General features: G+C 33.6%; 2 protein-coding genes and 2 pseudogenes across 5 annotated transcripts; 2 read left to right on the top strand and 2 right to left on the bottom strand.

Annotated features, from left to right (window-relative positions):
* Window positions 1–129: 129 nt before the first annotated feature.
* Window positions 130–12121, bottom strand: LOC101495267 (xanthine dehydrogenase 1-like). 2 transcript variants are annotated; one of them, XM_004486904.4, is made up of 14 exons: window positions 11651–12113; window positions 10611–10710; window positions 10388–10496; window positions 8747–10222; window positions 8006–8248; window positions 4291–4605; window positions 3565–3804; window positions 3145–3429; window positions 2801–3022; window positions 2478–2639; window positions 2250–2384; window positions 1381–1617; window positions 902–1075; window positions 130–579 (listed from the first exon to the last, which is right to left on the bottom strand). In XM_004486904.4, the coding sequence occupies exons 1-14, from the start codon at window positions 11784–11786 to the stop codon at window positions 337–339; spliced, it is 4077 nt and encodes a 1358-aa protein (XP_004486961.1). In that variant the 5' UTR covers window positions 11787–12113; the 3' UTR covers window positions 130–336. The 2 variants fall into 2 exon arrangements, 1 of the variants encoding a protein (XP_004486961.1); XR_012162518.1 differs by lacking the exons at window positions 130–579; window positions 902–1075 and having other exon boundaries at window positions 1478–1617; window positions 2250–2362; window positions 11651–12121.
* LOC105852013 (heat shock cognate 70 kDa protein 2-like) lies at window positions 4958–5855 on the top strand (annotated as a pseudogene).
* LOC105852167 (inorganic phosphate transporter 1-4-like) lies at window positions 5927–7034 on the top strand (annotated as a pseudogene).
* A 2035-nt stretch (window positions 12122–14156) lies between the features above and the next one.
* On the bottom strand, window positions 14157–18285 carry LOC101495814 (1-acyl-sn-glycerol-3-phosphate acyltransferase 3-like). Of its 3 annotated transcripts, none has more exons than XM_004486906.4 (12): window positions 18156–18285; window positions 17824–17927; window positions 17258–17380; window positions 16771–16810; window positions 16586–16659; window positions 16296–16355; window positions 16075–16152; window positions 15823–15981; window positions 15538–15663; window positions 15263–15355; window positions 14663–14749; window positions 14157–14547 (listed from the first exon to the last, which is right to left on the bottom strand). In XM_004486906.4, exons 2-12 carry the CDS (start codon window positions 17902–17904, stop codon window positions 14296–14298), a joined length of 1173 nt encoding a protein of 390 aa, XP_004486963.1. In that variant the 5' UTR covers window positions 17905–17927; window positions 18156–18285; the 3' UTR covers window positions 14157–14295. The 3 variants fall into 3 exon arrangements, with proteins under 3 accessions (XP_004486963.1, XP_027189608.1, XP_073222900.1); XM_027333807.2 differs by having other exon boundaries at window positions 14157–14426; XM_073366799.1 differs by lacking the exon at window positions 18156–18285 and having other exon boundaries at window positions 17824–18046.
* Window positions 18286–18518: the final 233 nt, after the last annotated feature.

Here is an 18518-nt window from a genome sequence, read left to right as displayed (position 1 = left end):
ATAAGTGAAAATACATAATGGTAGCCTAATCAAGAAAGTCTAAATGTTCATACATCTATTGTGAAAATGCATTTGTAAGGGTAAAATCAGTGTTAAGGAAATTTAAATATAGAAAGCAAGTAAAGAATATATAGATGAAAGTGCAAGTTACCATTGCTTTGCCCCAGTTCTGCAGTTGCTACATCATATTAAAGGTGTGAGGATTTGGACATTCTCTGAGTCCATTAATGGTGGTCTCGTGCCCTTTATAAATTATATTTTATCAAATATATGTACATTGAAAATTTCACATGTTGATATGCCAAGAAATTTAACAAATGAATAAGCAGCATCAAGTCAAACACTAAGTTTGGGATGGAAATCCGAGTTAACAATAGATGCTGTAAATTCATCTAGACAAGCCATCCGAATTCTCTCAGGAGTTGCTGGACTATCAAGTGGAAACCAGTCGGCGCACCCCGTTTCAACTCTTGCAGCACTGATGGCATCCTTGATGGCGAAGAATACAGCTGATGCTAGGAAAAATGGAGGCTCACCAACTGCTTTCGATGAATGGATTGCCTTTACATTTGGATGGCCCTACAAGTTAGAGCACACAACAAAAGCAAGTTAGCATGTATGTATTGTTAAGTAATTAAGTTTGGTACCGATCAGGAATAGCCAAACAACCAAAAGCCTTAGATACAATTTTAGTCCCACTATTTTGTCTCATTTGTGATTTTGGTCCTCTTGTTTCTAAACCTGCGATTTTAGTCCCCTATTTTAAAATGACTAACTTTTTCTCTATTTGTGCGTATTGAGGCTGAATTTTGATGATGTGACAATTGAGATGTTTCTGTGATCACTTCAGTTTGTATCATCAAGAAAAGTACTGAAACATGTTCAGGGTTCAGAAACATGCCTTAAGAAGTGAGACATTAAATTTCAAGGGAACATCATTTATAGAAGGAATTTTATAAGCTCCAGGTCCACAAGTGTTAAGCCATCCAGAGGGGATCCATTTATGTGCTCCATCTCCCCATTTAAGTTCTTCTAAAGCAGCCCAACCCAAACCTTGAATAAAAGCTCCTTCGATCTGTGAACATGAATAGCAATAAATCAAATATGAATATATCATATAGAAATATATCAAACAAGATTTCCAAGAATAGGGAAGAAAATAACTAGAAGTTGTAATTCCAAGGAAATTTAGAGAGTTTTTAATATTCTACAACCAGGAAAATAACTACCATCTTTTCCCAAATAAGTTCATACAACCAGAAATGAAGACATGAAAACACAAACAAAAATTATTGACGAAAGCTAAAATTTGTTCACTAGTTAAAATCCCTAGCTTATTTAGAAATCAAAAGAGTAATGGACAACTATAAAAAAAAGTACCTGCCCAACATCTATCGCTGGATTCAGAGAATAACCGAGATCCAAAAATATATTTGCCACCCTAGTGTGAAAATCTCCAGTCAAGGTGTCAATTTCAACCTCAGCAAATGCAGCCCCATATGTGAAATACCTAAAAGGGTTTCCTTTACCCGTGGTCCAATCAAAACCAATATCAGGTGTAATAAAAAAACCATGGGCAGAAAGGTCTATTCGCTCTGCATAGCACGCACTAGCTAGCTGAAAACAACAAAAGCATAACAAAATATGTTCAGTAGTTTTCAATCATAAGACACTTTGTAACAGCAGAGACAATCACAAAAGCTACATGTAACTAGAAGAACTGTTAACAACCTATACAACATATATCTTCAGTAGGTATACATGTACATTAACTGAAAAATCAATGGTCAAAATTCAAAAAACAACATATCTTGCTATACATGTACATGGCTGTAATTCCTCACTTTCACCTTTGAAGTGAATTTGGAGAATCCAAATCCTATCAATAGGATTCTGATATAATAGATGTAATTTCTTACGCAATCCTTGAACTACTGTAATCACTTCTATTTTTTTTATTCTTCTTGAAACCCAAGATATTCATATGAAAATATATAATATCTACTAAAATATTTGTTTCTTTTCTCGGAAATTCGAATAGTCTCGATCTTTTCTTTATTTCCTCGCAACTTCCCAATTCCTCAGCATGCATATGAAATTTATATATATATATATATATATATATATATATATATATATATATATAAAGAATTTTCTGTAATAGAATGAACTAATGTGCTTTTATAGTCATTTATTCTGAGTGGATCACTTCATAGACTGAGAAGCAAAAACTGCAAATAGAAGAGTACCTCAGCAAATGAGTTGAAGTTGTGTCGAGAAGCAATAGGTTCCATGCGTGTCATTATTTGCTCACATGCATCTAAAACCGCTGCTCCGTACATATCAGAACTAGCAGAAGCAGCTGTTGGAGAAGAATTAGGAACCTAATTTGCAGCAAGCATGAGGACGTGACTCTCATAGGTACATAGTTTTAATGTGACAAATTCATGATATCTTTCAAAACAGTAACTTAGTACCTTGTCGGTACTTGTATCTGATATAAAGACAGAACTAAGGGGGATATTGAAAGCTGATGCAGCAATCTGGGCAACTTTCGTATGTAAACCTTGACCCATTTCCACACCCCCATGGGTAACTAAAACAGTTCCATCCGTATAGACATTAACCAGAGCACCTGCCTACAGTTGTTGAGAAAATATGGAAGCATAATGTTATCTCTATTCTAATAATGTCTATTTCACAACTAACAAAATAGGAGTATTGAATAGAAAATTTTGAACGAAAATCACCACAAAAATATCAAGCATAATTAAATAACATGATAGAATTCAGAATATACCTGGTTCATAAGCTTTGTTGTAAAGGATATACCAAACTTAGTAGGAACCATAGCAATGCCACGCTTCCTCCAGCGATTGTGAGCATTGAATTGGTCAACTTCTTCACGGGTCTTCACAAAGTCACAGGATAACTTCAATTCATTCCATAGCTGGGATAGAGGGCAGTGCTGAAGTATCTGACCATAATGCAAAACGGATCCTTCACCTTGAAAATTAATTTCCTAAATAGAAACTTGGCGGTTTAGAAATATTGACAAGAAAATCCAACATCAAGTACAGGATGACCGTAAAATTTCATACGTATACTTCGAACATGACAACAATCCAAAATTTTATATCTTACCCTTATCATTTCTGAGCTCATATTGAGTTCCGCAGCAATCCTCTGAATCCAGTTTTCAGTAATAAGCATGCCTTGAGGGCCACCAAATCCACGAAAAGCAGTGTTGCTGGGTAAATTCGTGAAGCAAACTCTTCCCATTATCCTCACATTTGGTATTTCATAAACATTGTCTGAATGAAACATGGCACGTTCAAGGATAGCAAGTGACAAATCCAGTGAATTTCCAGCGTTGTTATAAATTTCAAGATCCAATGCAAGCACCTTCCCTTCATTTGTAAATCCAACCTGAATGAAATAATATCCCTAATTAATTACTCAACCACATAAAAAATGAAGAAAAAAATGCTGATACTGAACCCAGTTTCAAATGATGAGTCGGAACATTAAGATGTGCAAAATCAAGGGTGAGAGAAGCAATACCTTATACTTCCCTAAGAAACTATGGCGTTGTCCACTTATCATCATGTCTACATCTCTATCCAGTGTGATTTTCACTGGTCGATTTAACAGATACGATGGAACTGAAGCTGCAGCAGCAATAAAAGCTGATCTTGTTTCCTTTCCCCCAAATCCACCACCAATTCGCTTTGTTTTGCAAACTACTTTCGACATGGGAAGACCAAGAACATGAGAAACATATTTCTGGTGTTTCTGAGGGGCCTGCAATAACACAGTGATATTTTGAAATGCAGTTATTTCTTTGGAGCCAGAACTCAAACGAAAATTCCATTTCCCTAAGAGTTTTAGATAACTGCACAAACAACTTTATTCAATTCTCATCTCAATATCTCCCCCTCTCTGTACCCCATTTAGGGTTGCACAGCATAGAAAAAACATGCAGTAGTTAAAAAAGATTAACTAGGCCAAAGACAAAGCTTCCAGAATGGAATAAGTAGTTTTCTTGAGCAGCCTCCTTTCTACTTTTGTCCATTGTTTGACTCTGTTAACATCATATATGCAGTTCTTAATACTTAATTGCATAAAACACATAAGCGGTTTAGTAATACATGCCTGAATATTTTTATAAAGATGTTGATACAATGAAACAAGCAAAAGATTTCAGAAAACTTCAGTTTCCAAAAGAGACATATAATCATAAATTATAAAATGAATTCTAGACATTCACTAAAAAATTATGTAACTTACTTGAGTGGATGAAATCATATGAACTTCGTTTCCACCATCCACTGTCCATATGAAACTGCTATGCGGCTCCAGATAAAAGTGTTCCTGACCTCCTATCTGAACTTCCCCTTCAATTATTCTGTCACACTTGCCTGACTGAAAACAGTGATCAACATCACCTTTACTCATATGCTTTTCTGTATTGGGATGAAAACTTCTAGCATTGACGGCATCCTGTATTGACAAGATGGCCGGGAGCTCTTCATACTCGATGTGAATTTTTCTTGCTGCTATCTTTGCATTTTCATGAGTATCAGCTACAACGACTCCTATTACCTAGAAAATACATATAAACCAATTAATTAATAATGGCAAAAGGCTAATGCATGACTAGATATTCCACAAGATTCGTGAACAAGATTTTATAGGTCATCCACCAACTTCAAGCTTTGGTCATATATATGCCGGAGGTGAAAGATAATTATTAGTACAATAAGTGGGCATTCAGAGTGATATGACAAGAGAATAGGTAGACACAGAGAATTGGGAAATTGACACTGATACTATATGAGATCTAGAAGTACAATTCATTGTATCATTAACCGAAAAAATCATTGTGTAGACTATTCTAGATGCTCCAACTCGGTGTGTGAAAAGTGTGACAAATAAAGTCAATAGATGAAGAGACATGAGCTGGGAACATGATTGCATTGAAATTATTGCCAACGATCAAGGTAACAAAATCACGCCGTCTTATGTCGGTTTTACTGACTCCGAGCGTCTCATCGGTGATGCCACTAAGAATCAAGTCGCCATGAACCCTATCAACACTGTTTTCGATGCTAAGAGGTTGATTGGTCATAGATTCAGTGATGCTTATGTTCAGAGTGATATGAAATTGTGGCCTTTTAAGATTAATCCTGGCCCTGTTGAGAAGCCCATGATAGTTGTTAACTACAACGATGAAGATAAGCAATTTGCTGCAGAAGAGATCTCTTCCATGGTACTTATGAAAACGCGTGAGAATGCTGAGGCCTACCTTGGCACTGCTACTAAGAATGCTGTTGTTACTGTCCCTGCTTACTTTAATGATTCTCAGCATCAGGCTACCAAGGATGCTGGTGTTATTGCCGCTCTTAACGTGATGCGAATCATTAATGAGCCCACTGCTGCTGCCATTGCTTATGGTCTTGATAAGAAGGCAACCAGTGTTGGTGAGAAAAATGTCTTGATTTTGGACCTTGGTGGTGGTACTTTTGATGTCTCTTTGCTTACTATTGAAGAGGGTATCTTTGAGGTGAAAGCCACTGCCAGAGACACTCATCTTGGAGGTGAGGATTTTGATAGTACAATAGGATGGTTAACCACTTTGTCCAAGGGTTCAAGAGAAAGAGCAAGAAAGACATTAGTGACAACCCCAGAGCACTCAGGAGGTTGAGGACTGCTTGTGAGAGGGCGAAGAGAACTCTTTCATCAACTGCCCAGACCACCATTGAAATTGATTCACTTTACGAGGGAATTGATTTTATGAGAACTGCTTAAGAGATGCTAAAATGGACAAAAAAAGTTTCCACGATGTTGTCCTTGTAGGTGGTGTATTTGCAATCATAGTTTCAGCTGCATTCAAAGCCAGGTTTGATTCTCCACCTTACTCGGTTGATCCAGTTGGCTCAACTTTCCACAAGCATATTACATTTGGAGGATAATTGTGATGGTAGGAGCACTCCCAGCTGCATTGACTTACTACTGGCGGATGAAGATGCCCGATTCTGCTCGTTACACTGCTGTAGTTGCTAAGAATACGGCGAAGGTTGCAACAGATATGTAAGGTTCTACAGGTTGAGGTCCAGGCTGAAACAAAGACAGATGAGCAGAAAAAATCATATGGTTTATTCTCAAAGGAATTCCACAGTTGCCATGGACAACATATACTTGGTACAACAAGTACTTGATTCTTGCTTGATATTGTATTTTATAGCCAAAATCTATTCCAGAAGGATATTTTCAGCGCAATTGGTTGGATACCTCCTACACAAACAATGAATGCACTTGAGGAGGTTTACAAAATCGCAAGAACTCAAACGCTTATTGCTCTATGCAGTGCTGTTCCATGCTACTGGTTTACAGTGTCACTCCTTGATAGGATAGGAAGATTTGCAATTCAATTGATGGAATTTTTCTTTATGACTGTCTTCATGTTTGCTCTTGCCATTCCTTATGAACATTGGACTCATAAGGATCACCATATAAGATTTGTCGCATTGTATTCATTGACCTTCTTCTTTGCAAATTTTGGCCAAATGTTACCATATTTGTTGTGCAGGCAGATTTTTCCTGCTAGATCCGGATCTACTTGCCATAGAATATCATCAGCAACGGAGAAACTCGGGACTATAGTTGGTGCATTTGGGTTCCTGTATTTGGCACAAAACAAGGACAAGAGTAAAGCAGATGCAGGGTACCGAGCAGATATTGGGGTGAAAGTTTATTTGCTTCTGTTGGGTGTGGTTAATATTTTGGACTTCCTTTTTACTTTCTTGGTGTACGATTATTCTCTATTCGACGATTTCAGATCTGCCCTTACTTTCCAATTTTGAACAACGAAAATATGCGTCCTTGTTCAAACAACCGTTATCTCCCCTGTTTTGGATGCATTTTGTCACTCCGTTGATCGATCATGACTTCATTTTGTTAGAGTCGCGTTGCTTCTTCGGTGTTTGTCAAGCAATTTAGTTCTTACTAATAGATGATATCGGTGACTTATATTTCCACCGACGATCATTTCGGTGGTGACCCTTTTCTACAGATGAATCATATTAGCGTTGACTTCTTTTTCCGTTAACGGTCATTCTGATGGTTTCTTTTTATTTTCATGACTCATTTTGTCTTGGCAATTTGTCTCAGATGCACTGACCTCATCTTTGTCCCAGATGTACTAGCCTTACCTTTCTCCCCCTAAAGTACGCCTCTCTCTCCTTGAAGCATATTCAAGTTTAAATATTTTAGATCTCCGATATTATTAATTTGAAGCTACCAAATACAGTTTTTTAGAAGAACGGGTCTTGCTTTATTCAATTGCTTGCCATGAATTTCTTTCCTGTTGATGATTATTCCAGCTATTTTGCTAGGCTTTATTTATAGCAATTATCTCTGATTTCACCTACATCCCTGAATTACCTCTCCATCATTTTTATTATTTTGTGGAGCAAAACATTGTTTTTTTTGTAACAAGTAAGCTTTAACTTGAGGGAAAGTGTTAGAATATTAGAAAATATCTTATAATATCTTTTACATTATATTAGAGTATCTTGAGTTATTTCCTAGGATCAATTTATAATCATAAAAATATTTTAGAATATCTCATTATTATTATGATTTGTTTTTTATTTAGGATTGAGTCTATGTTTCTCCATAAATAGAGATTAGTATTAAGTCTTTTGTCATTAAGTTAGCATAAATCTATTATCAATAATATTCAAACCCTTATTATTTATCTACTCTTTTTCTCTAAAATCCCACAACTTCAACAATATACATTGACATCTAATGCATATTATATTTTTATTTTCTTTTGCAAGTGACGATGCAAATATTCATTTCATACCACAACACCAACAGTTAAGAACAAGCACAAATGCATACTCCACACAAAGGAAGCAGGAGAATTCCATTCCCTTTAAGCTCAAAATTATAATAAACAGATCACAAATGAGAGAATATTTAGTAAGCTAGATACCTGACCCACGCAAGTGACATATTCTACGGCAAAAAGCTCCTCATCAGCAACAATTGCTCCAATCATATTATCACCTGGTACATCTTTCGCTAGAAACAAGCCCACAAATCCAGGTGAAGACCTGACCTCTGAATCATCAATTGAAAGTATTCGGGCATGGGGTTTCCTACTCAAAATTAAGGCAGCATGCAAGCCATTAGGAGGCATTGGTGAGTCATCAGCATATAATGCTTCTCCTGTAACCTGAATGTAAGTTATAAGAATCATGTAGCCAAGCATTCTACTAAAAACAAAAAGACATAATTTGCTACAGAGACTGTGTATAAAAAAGGAATTTTGGATCAAAGCTTATTATTTTTGTATAAGTAACTAAGAGTATTAAATGAACCTCGAAGGCATCAATATCAGTAACATGTCTTGACGCAAGAATATTGGTGAGAAAAGGCAGATATAGCCAACATAGAGGTAACTATTTACATATGATTTGTGGGAACAGTAGAAATACAGGATTCTTTAGTATGCATCTGATTTTTTAAAGGAACATTAAATTAGAAATTCTGTAACAGATAAGTAAAACGGTCTAATCCTTCATAATGTCATATTTTTTAAAGTTAAACAACAAGAGAAGCAGTAAAAAAAGATGCAAGCATGCTTGAATGAGTATAACCCTATTGCAAATCTATGGATGAAAACATAATTGTTAAAATTGCAATGTGTTTTTACACTATAATCTCAACGAACCTGAAGTCTTGAAGATAGATGAACCTCAGGAGAACCGACAGATGTCCCATGTTTAATGATTTCATAGTCCTGAGATCCTGTAACTGATGGACGGTGCACTGAGTGAACTGCAGATAGATGGGATAATGGTATGGACTCTTTGACGCCATCCATTTGATGAGAGACCCACAGAAAAAATTTAAAAAAGAAACTCAGAGTCAAAGATTTCCGGAACTCTACCATTCCACCAGGAGCATCTTCCTTCAGTACTATATCCTTCTGCAGAATTTTCAATGCATTTTGCAACAGATCTTGCTCCCAAATTTTTCCAATGAGAAATTCCTTAGTTTTTATTGCAGGAAGTGAATATGGCGCCACCCCACCATAAAAAATTGACGCATCAGCAACAACCCAGTTTTCGTTGTGTTCCTGAAGATGAACACGAATACCTGCATTTACAATTGCAATATCATCATCCCTTCTATGGGACTGTTTAAATTCTTTCACAAACTCAAAGGTCCTATTCCATGGCAAGAATACTGACAGCAAGATTTCGTCACACGCCAAATCCACCTTGCGATAACCCAGGAAGAAATTTTCTGCCAATACTGTCTTGATGTTTCCTTTTGAGTCAATAATTCGAAACTTTGCTCTAGCTGCCATCCAGAGAGGATTCAAGTCCGATATTGGGCTGGCAGTACATATATTTCCACCAATTGATGAAACATTTCTTATCTGTGTTCCAGCAAACCATTTCAGTTGTTCAATAAAGGCTTTACAAGATGAAGTTTCATGAGCAGCACGCTGAGGCACAACCTTTCTGAAAAAATTCAAGAGATTAGATAATCTCACTGCAGCACCTATCTCTATGCCATCATCTTTAGCATCCAAAACATTTAGTTCTGGCACATGCATTACAGAAATCAGAACTTGGTATTGTATTCTCTTTAGTCTCATCTCAATTCCTACCTCAGAATTACCGACTAGCAACTTTGCATCAGGATATTTGGCTTTTAAATCCAATACCTGTTGAAGTGTTAAAGGTCGATACCACATTAGCCCACCAAATCCAGTCAAATTTAAAAACTTTGGTTTCCTTAACAACAGTTCAGGAGGAAAAATAAGTTCCTTTTCTGCATATTTGGTCCCATCTACTTCATTATAGGAAGTAGGTTTATAACTGCCTACACATTTATCATTTACACTGTTTAAATTACATGAACAGGGTTTCCCAGTTGATGGACATACAGACTGGCCTTCTTGAAGGCACAGTGAAGAAACGCCAGTATATAAGATATTGTTAGTTTTTGCAAAAACCCGGAATGCATCGAGTATTGCTCTGTAGCCAGTGCATCGGCATAAATTTCCAGCCAGGCATTCTTCAATTTGTTCTTCACTAGGTGGTGTTTGACTTGACCGCAATAATGCATACATGGACATGACAAAACCAGGTGTACAAAATCCACATTGCGAACCATGAGTACGAGCCAAAGATTCCTGGAGAGAATATTACACTAATAAGTTCAAACTTCAAAGTACTGATGCATAAATATAAATTTGAAATAAGAAGAAAGATCGTGCCAAAGCCCATAAATAATTAAGTACATCATAGCATGAGAACCAAACAAATAAAGGATATTCTAAACAACAGCAATGCATCACCTGGATAGGGTGCAATCCGAGCCTGCAGCTTCCAAGTCCCTCCACTGTAATCACATGCATCCCTTCAACAGAATATAGAGGTGCTAAGCAAGCATTGATAGCATAGTGTCTGAAAAAATGTTTTCAAACTAAAACAGTAAGCCTGATGTTAAGATACAAGAAGTAACCATTTGAAAAGTAGTAGAAGCATTGAATCAGCACGGCATGAAAAAGAAACACTTACAAGCTTTTCCTCAAATTTGTATCATAATGTGAAACCATAACAGTGCAAGCTCCACAACCACCTTCACCGCAGCCTAGTTTAGTCCCTGTCAGACCTATATCTTTTATACCAAAGAGTGGACAACTATAATCAGTTTAGTTTCACCAAGGAGAAAATTTAAATCAACAAACCAAAATAATGTACAGATAAAAAACATTAAATTAAACATGAAGTGTAAGTTGCCAATCATTGAAACCAGCTCAAAATTAGTTCAAGAATCGATTTGGCAATTAAGACAAGGAACAAGTTCAAGAATCGATTTGGCAACTAATTGAACTTAGTTCAAAAACCAAATGAGTAAAACTTAAGCTAAACATTGTTCCTATGAAGTGCTAATAGTATAAGCATTTATTATATAAGCGCTTATGTGTAAGTTATGTCTATAATAAAGATAAAAGTAAAGTTAAACTACGTTCATATAAACTATAAACTATTGTCATAAGTTATCATGAAAAGCTTATGAAAAATCTGAAAACAACTTATGTCCCACATGCTATAAGTTGTTTTCATAAACTCTCCCAAGTAGTTTTCCAAATGCTTATTTCAGGAGATAAACTCAAATAAACCAATCCAAACAGACCCTAAATAAATAAGCTAAAAATTGATCTCGATAAATAAATGATCTGAAATTAAGTTATTCATAATTTTTTATTAATTCCACTTGTTTGATTCATTAACCGGCTGAAATAATGCGTTGTACTAGGCTCGCTTGATTCATAAATTCTGATTCAAATAAACTCAGTTTGGTTCATAAAGTGGCTCTAATTAAATGATTTTGACTTCTCCGGTGTTCAACCAACAATCAAATACTTCCTAAAAACAAAAACTCAACAATCAAATACGATGAACTAAACCGGAAAATTTTGACAGCGAAAAAATAAATTCAGGTCTTTAGTTCAAGTTCAAGAGCATGTAACTAACTAAAAGCTTAAGAAGTTGCAATGATTAAGCACGTAATGTAAGATAATTTAAATTGAATTTGAGAAGAAAAGGAAATATACCTCTGAGATATTCAAGTAAAGTCAAATGAGCTAATCCATCAGGCAAAACTCTACGAACTCCATTAACGTATAAGATAGCATCGTTTGAAACCTTCAAATCTTGTTGCGTCTCTTCGTTCTTCTTCAATGATCCCATTTTAGTGCTCGAAAAATAGAATGGAACAAAGAACAACTTCTTCTTTTTCTTCTATAATTATAAAAATTCTTAACTGACAAAATTAGAAAAGTATCAACAGTTGTGATTTGTGTCAATTAATAGTTTCCTTATAAAGTAATAATTATTAATTATTAGTTATTCAATTCGGATCAGGATAAACCGACTCAAAATGAAACTTGCGACTCATAGTTCTAACTCTTAATCCAAGTCACGAGTCAAAGCTATCTCAAACTCATCTACTCGTGCCAAAGATAGATAGAATAAACAAATACATAAATATTCAGTGTTTTAAAACTCGTGATCGACCCGGGCACTGTGTCATTGGTGGGATTATAGGATTGAAATGGATGACGGTTCACAAGTTGGTTATATTATTAAAATTTTAAACTAGAAATCTCATTAAATAACTCTCACACTATTTAATTTTAAAGTTGCATTTATCCTTATGTACTTACTATAAAAAATTGCTTATAACATTTTTACTTTTTAGTAATTTTTTTCATCACACTTATATCTTATCAAATAAACATTAAAATATATATTTGGTTATGTTACTAAAAATCAAATATTTTAAATTATAGATATTAAATGTATGATTGTATATCTACAAATTAAAATAAATTTTTTTATCTAATTATATAGTAAATAAAATTATACATATAAGTGTGTAAATAAAATATTTGATGTAGTTATTTTAGTGAGTATACAAGAGGTAAAGATCTTTTTAAAACTAGATAGTAGATATATTTCATATATATATAATCAACATAAATATAAAATCTATAATCTTTGAAAAAAATACTCTTTGAATCGAGCTATTTTTTTTATTGTTACAAAAAAAAAATTGTACATTACATTTTTTAATAAAAAATATATTTTGTGTTTACTTAAATTAATAATATATTATCTTAAAAAAGTTACTGATATATATTATTAAATTAACATACAAATTTAAAGAAAAATTATATTAAATTAACATATTTTATTAAAAGAAAATATAAAAAATATGAAAAATATTATTGAAGTATAATAAAATATAACACAAATACAATATTGTATATATTATAGTAGAAATTCTGTTTTATTTTTTATAAGATATTAAAGTATTATATTTGTATTTCATTTTATTTTGCAATAACATTACCTATTATATTGTCTTCTTAAACAAGTTGTAATATAATCCACGGTAAAAAAGAGCTAGTACGAGGAACGGGATTTGAGTTCTAATAGTAAACTTGATATCTCGAGTTTTGCCCTAGTCTCATGCATGGGTTGATGGCATAAATAATCTGACTGCATGATTGGATTGGTTATAGCTCCGATTTCTGATCAAACTAATCCAAGATTTAAAACTATGAAAATATTTGTCGTCTCAAAATATTGTTTTTGTAAAAATATTTTTACTTAAATACTTTCAATTGTCGTGATAAAATATTTTTCTGTACAATAATTATTTTTTGATTAAATATATTATTAATTTTTTATTTGAAATAGTTAATATTAATAATTAATTATTAATTTTATTAAACAGGGGAGTTGAACTCTTGTCACTTCATCTTCATCAAACCTTAAAACTCTGTTTTAATTTAACTTTATGTGTGTCGTTTTATACAACTTAGCATTAATAAGTTTTGCAAAATATATATATATATACATATATATATATATATATATATATATATATATATATATATAATGAAGTATAATTAAAATTCATTGGTGCATGTTTTGGATGCCAATCTTAACATAATCCATCATATTCATGGCGAAGCCTTTGGATGGAAAAAGCTTTGGTGAAAATGGGGTGTAGATGGAGGATTGGAACGGAGAGATTATTCTTTTAGTATTGGTGTCACCTTGGCTTCGTGATGGTCAAGCTTGTTCATTTGTTTAATCCACGTGAGGGGGCCATGATAAAAAAAATACTCCCTTGCTTGAGGAGAGTCATATCAAGTTTGTTATGACCATTTGAGCTATTTGGATCTGTGTTTATTTTATTTCCTGCTATATTATGTGAATGTAATAATTATATAGCTATAATTGTTTCACACACACAAAAAAAATGTACACATGGTTTTTTTGGTAGGATTTCATTCAGGAGGATTTTACCCGTAATAGGAATGACTTTGCTAATTTTAGATTTAATTTTGAATAATGTTGCATGAGTTTTTTTTTATGTCTCTTGTGTTCTATCTTCTTCTTCATAATTTTTTAAAATCCTTTTAATAAATTATTGACATGTGCTACTTATGATTATTGATGTTGTGGTTCCAACCTATCTTTGATTATAGTCTTGATACTGACACCCTTGCAATTTTTTTGGTTAAAAAAACCCAAAACTAACATAGGTGAGAGGAAAATAACTGGTTATGGTCTTTGGGGTATAAATAACAATATTTTCCTTTACACATCTGCATTTTGCATAAAATACAATGAATGAAGAACATGGAATATACATGTATTATGAGATAGAGACATATGATTAACATTAAACTATTTCTGAATCTTTGATCACAATGTCTGTATGAAGAAGCTTCTGCTTGACAGGGTCTTGTATGGGTAAAGTGTTTGGTAAAGAAGACTCTGCTTGAGATGAGTGTATGAGAATTTCCACAACAACTGTCACAGTTACCATGAAAAGCACCGTGAGTAAGATGCCATGACATGTGGAGAGTAGTGAAGACCACAAAAAGAATAGAACTAGAAGAAAGCCGATGAAACATGACCAACAAACTATAACCTGCAGTTCACATATGAGATGATAAGCAGTAGCTGTTTTCCAGTGTTAGGTAATAAACAAAATGTCTCTAAACAAGACATAAAAATATAACCAAACACTAAACATGAAAACTTACAAATATTGATGTTTTTGGTCTCCGTAATCCGTGAAGTTCTAACTCGCTGAATATCTCTGTAGTATTATATTTCTCCAATAAAGCATCCTGATAAATAGTTGAGAATACATACATTGTTTAAAACTTACCTATTACGATAGAACAATTTTTTTTAAGAATGTATTGCATATACATCAGATTAATTTGAATGTGAGAGGATAACTTATAAATGGGAGTCATAACAACAATTATGAGAGTGAAAAAGTAACAATTACTAATTTTGTTCTACTGGAACATATAAGAATCAACTTTGCAACACCTAAATATGGTGAATTAAGAACACTTAATCCAAACTTTACAAATCTCAATTCTTGCATACTCTAACTGCCAAAGAATGCCTATTCTAGAGTTTAAACTTATATTTCAGAAAAGTTCATGTCTCACATCATTTAATATTGCGTAAATAAAGTTTATAAAATGTGAAGATTCTCAGTTGCGTTTTGTGGGATTAAGTTAGGCTCAAAATTAAAGATGACTAACAAACTTATTATGCCACCTTAATAAAATTATCTACATATTTTGTGGGATTTTGGAACTCATTTCTTACACTACTTTTAATACCTTGGTTACAAAAGCGTCTTTGCACCACTGTGCTATGCCTTCTTCTGTTTCTGGAAGTTCCTCTATTTTGTGTCGCTTAACTTGGACCTTCACCTACAAAAAAAGTAGGGGAGAATAAATATTTTGTTATAGGTTGTAAAGAAATTAACTATAAACAACGTCTAATAGATTGTCCAACAATTGCACTAGTAAAACATCTACTTTTGAAAGAATACATAATTAACATTGTTTATTTTCTCTAATATAGCTGCTGTCTAAGTTTTCAACTGCCTTACCGAACAAGGAATGCCTTTTAACATTCTCATCATTGTAGGTGAAGGCTCACTCTTTGGAACTGTAAACGTGCAATCATAAATGACTGGAATGTATTTTCGCGTTTCTTTTACAGCAGTGACAAAACCCTGAAAAAACATCATCATCAGTAAAAAAGATATCATCATATTAGCTAAAGCAACAAAATCAAAGTGTAACTTGTAATTGGAAACTTATGAAACTCATTCTTCTTCCCTCTACTCCATTTTTTCCTAACCAAACCGATCCTAAGTATCAATCTTATTCACCTTAGTACGAGGAATCAAAACATTTCTAGGTACTGGCATCCCTCTTGAAATAGCAAACTCTTGAGCTGCTAAAAGTTTTGTATGTGTAAAGCGAGTTCCTTCAACAAAAAGAGCCATCCAAAAAGGCACTGGTTTGTGCTCAAGCTGCTTAAAACCTGACTGCCAACAAAATTCAAGAAATTTATAAACAAAATGCTAATAAGGAACATTATACTAATAAAATGAATCTAAGTAAGATTTGTTTGGATTTACCTTCAACGCTGCTTCATCTTTAGCCCAATTTCTTTCTAGAAATAAAAATTCAGCAAACCACATTGACCAACCTATAACCTGCATAGATTCAATGTTGTTACTGAAACAGATCATTTAACTTAAAAAGCCTTAATGCATATTATCAAAAAAAGAAGCCTTAATGAAATTCTAAATTTATAAAGAATAAAAAAAGAATGAACAATAGATTTAGAGTTACTCACAGGGAGGTATTTAACTTCTTTCTTCATAATGGCTATTGTGTTACCAAGACAACCTGTGCGCTGTCACAAATGAAATCATATTTGTTCAAATATATATATGTACATATGGACATATGCCATGCAATTGACAACTACACCCTGAATTTCAAAGAGGGGGGAAAACAATTAAATGACTAAGAAATCATTTCAACTCTTGTAATTTGAAGTAAAATAAAAGGGCTGATGTAAATGAATTATATCAGCACGCACATCAATTTTTTTGCATAATTCGCATATAATATAATAGGCACCTGAGCCAAGACCCATCCAATAAGCCAATCAATGTCACTCCTATGATTGCAGATCAGAAGTGCATTTTCTTTACCTGAAATTTTCATAAATAAAATTGCAAATTTGTGAGATCCTTTATTTTTAATACTTTATGTTCAACAAATGTTTAAAAGAACTTTACAACCAATATTGGATGTCACCTCACCCATTAATTGAAACGTTTCTGAATCTGCGTACAGCTCGACCTGCAACCCGAAGATTCAAACTGTTAGACTATAGTGTGGATGGATAATGTAATACTAGATAGTATATTTCAAGAAAATCCTATAACAAATCAAAACATAGACACCAATATGTTACAACAATAATAACTGAATTGCTATAAAATAAGACATACGAAGCACTAATGCAGACACATACACAGAGACACCCCTTTAATCCGAGGTTGTCCAAAAGAATGGCATTATTCATGAAGTTCAATACATGGATGAATTGCAACACATGATGCACAACCTTCCCCTCCCCTTGATTAGGTGAGAGAAAACATAAATACCAATTCTAATTTTATTAGCCTGAAGAAATATATGTTTTGTTCATGAAATTACTAATAACTAATAGTCAAGAAAGAGGGTAAAAACTTAGATAAACAACAAATTAATTAATACGGATGGAGTTAAGATGTAATGAAAGACCTTGACGCCTGCCCACCAATCAACGAGCCATATGAGTTCCAACCATAGTGATTCTGTGAGCACTTTGTTTATTCTTCTGTAACAATATCTTGATATTGGACGAACAAGGACAAAAATAATAGCCTGAAAAAATTCGGGAATTCGTAAACTCAATGGCAATTTAGCGTTGATCAATAATCAATCATTATATTGCAGTAACATACAGGTAAATGTCCTTAATGTGACTGCAATTACAGTTGCTATGTGGTTGCATAACTTCTAACATCATCATATTCCGGCCGCAATTGCAGCGGATCATGCTACAAACATGATCATTTGTATGCAATTTAGAATCATTTTATGGAAAAGTTACCGCAGCCGTAATATTGCGGATTTTGAAGTCTCGCAATGGCATTATAGCCGCAATTTAGGCCGCATTTAACCACAATTTAAAACCATGGTGAATGACTCAATGTATACAACTCCGAACACAGAAGCAAAACGATAAAATGTGCAATCAAAATGACAATAAATACCAACCAAGCAACTATATTAATGTACATGTGGATTGAATTAATTAAATTTACCTGAAGAACATTAACAATGAGGCCTGAAAGAATGAAAAGAGTTCCTACAGGAAGAATGACAATTGTAGCAGGAAACGCCATGGCTTCCCTCACCAGCTATTAAACTAATTGAGATTTAATGAAGACGAGAGGATTATCGAATGAAAAATAAAAATAAAAAATGGAGAGAATAAAAAAGTGTAAATTTGTAGAGAGAAAAAATAGATGCTTGTGATTTAGGAATGTGTAGCTGTGCCACGGTGTGTCAAGGAATGGTTAAGCATCCTTAAATTAAACAGCGTTGCTGTTATAATACAAAATAGTAAAGTATAATCAAATAAATTAATCAATACCTTGTGAAATTGCTAAGTTGCTAGCGCATTCACATGCTCGTGTATAATTGAATTCTGAATCTCAATCGAACGTGTCTCCGCATCAACCTTGATATCCATCTCTATTGGCAACGGTGGAAATAGACTTAGACTAAATTAGACTTTGAGATATTTATTTTAAAATTTTGGTCTAAATTCAATTTTGGTCCTTTATTTTATTTAAAATTAATTTTTAATTCTTCTATTTTTAAAACTGCCCTCTTTTATAATACGAGAATTTTGTTGGTATCTTTTAATTTTTATTTTTTATAATGTTGCATGTTTAGTAATGATATAGTAGTAAATTAGTAATGTGATATAATTGAATTGAATGACATTAAATTT

The sequence above is a fragment of the Cicer arietinum genome, chromosome 1 (genome assembly GCF_000331145.2).
Source record: "Cicer arietinum cultivar CDC Frontier isolate Library 1 chromosome 1, Cicar.CDCFrontier_v2.0, whole genome shotgun sequence".
NCBI classification, from domain to species: Eukaryota; Viridiplantae; Streptophyta; class Magnoliopsida; order Fabales; family Fabaceae; genus Cicer; species Cicer arietinum.
This window is presented reverse-complemented; position numbering and strand designations above follow the sequence as displayed.

What these genes read in the sequence shown, in the direction of transcription:
- LOC101495267 (XM_004486904.4), bottom strand. Translation starts at nt 11,786, where the DNA reads ATGGGATCATTGAAGAAGAACGAAGAGACGCAACAAGATTTGAAGGTT. An exon ending in ACAAATTTGAGGAAAAGCTT is followed by an intron (nt 10,497 to 10,610) that starts GTAAGTGTTTCT and finishes ACATTTTTTCAG; the next exon opens with ACACTATGCTATCAATGCTT. An exon ending in ATCTATCTTCAAGACTTCAG is followed by an intron (nt 8,249 to 8,746) that starts GTTCGTTGAGAT and finishes ACTTACATTCAG; the next exon opens with GTTACAGGAGAAGCATTATA.
- LOC101495814 (XM_004486906.4), bottom strand. Translation starts at nt 17,904, where the DNA reads ATGGCGTTTCCTGCTACAATTGTCATTCTTCCTGTAGGAACTCTTTTC. An exon ending in AAGATGAAGCAGCGTTGAAG is followed by an intron (nt 15,982 to 16,074) that starts GTAAATCCAAAC and finishes TTTTGTTGGCAG; the next exon opens with TCAGGTTTTAAGCAGCTTGA. An exon ending in GACCAAAAACATCAATATTT is followed by an intron (nt 14,548 to 14,662) that starts GTAAGTTTTCAT and finishes TGTGAACTGCAG; the next exon opens with GTTATAGTTTGTTGGTCATG.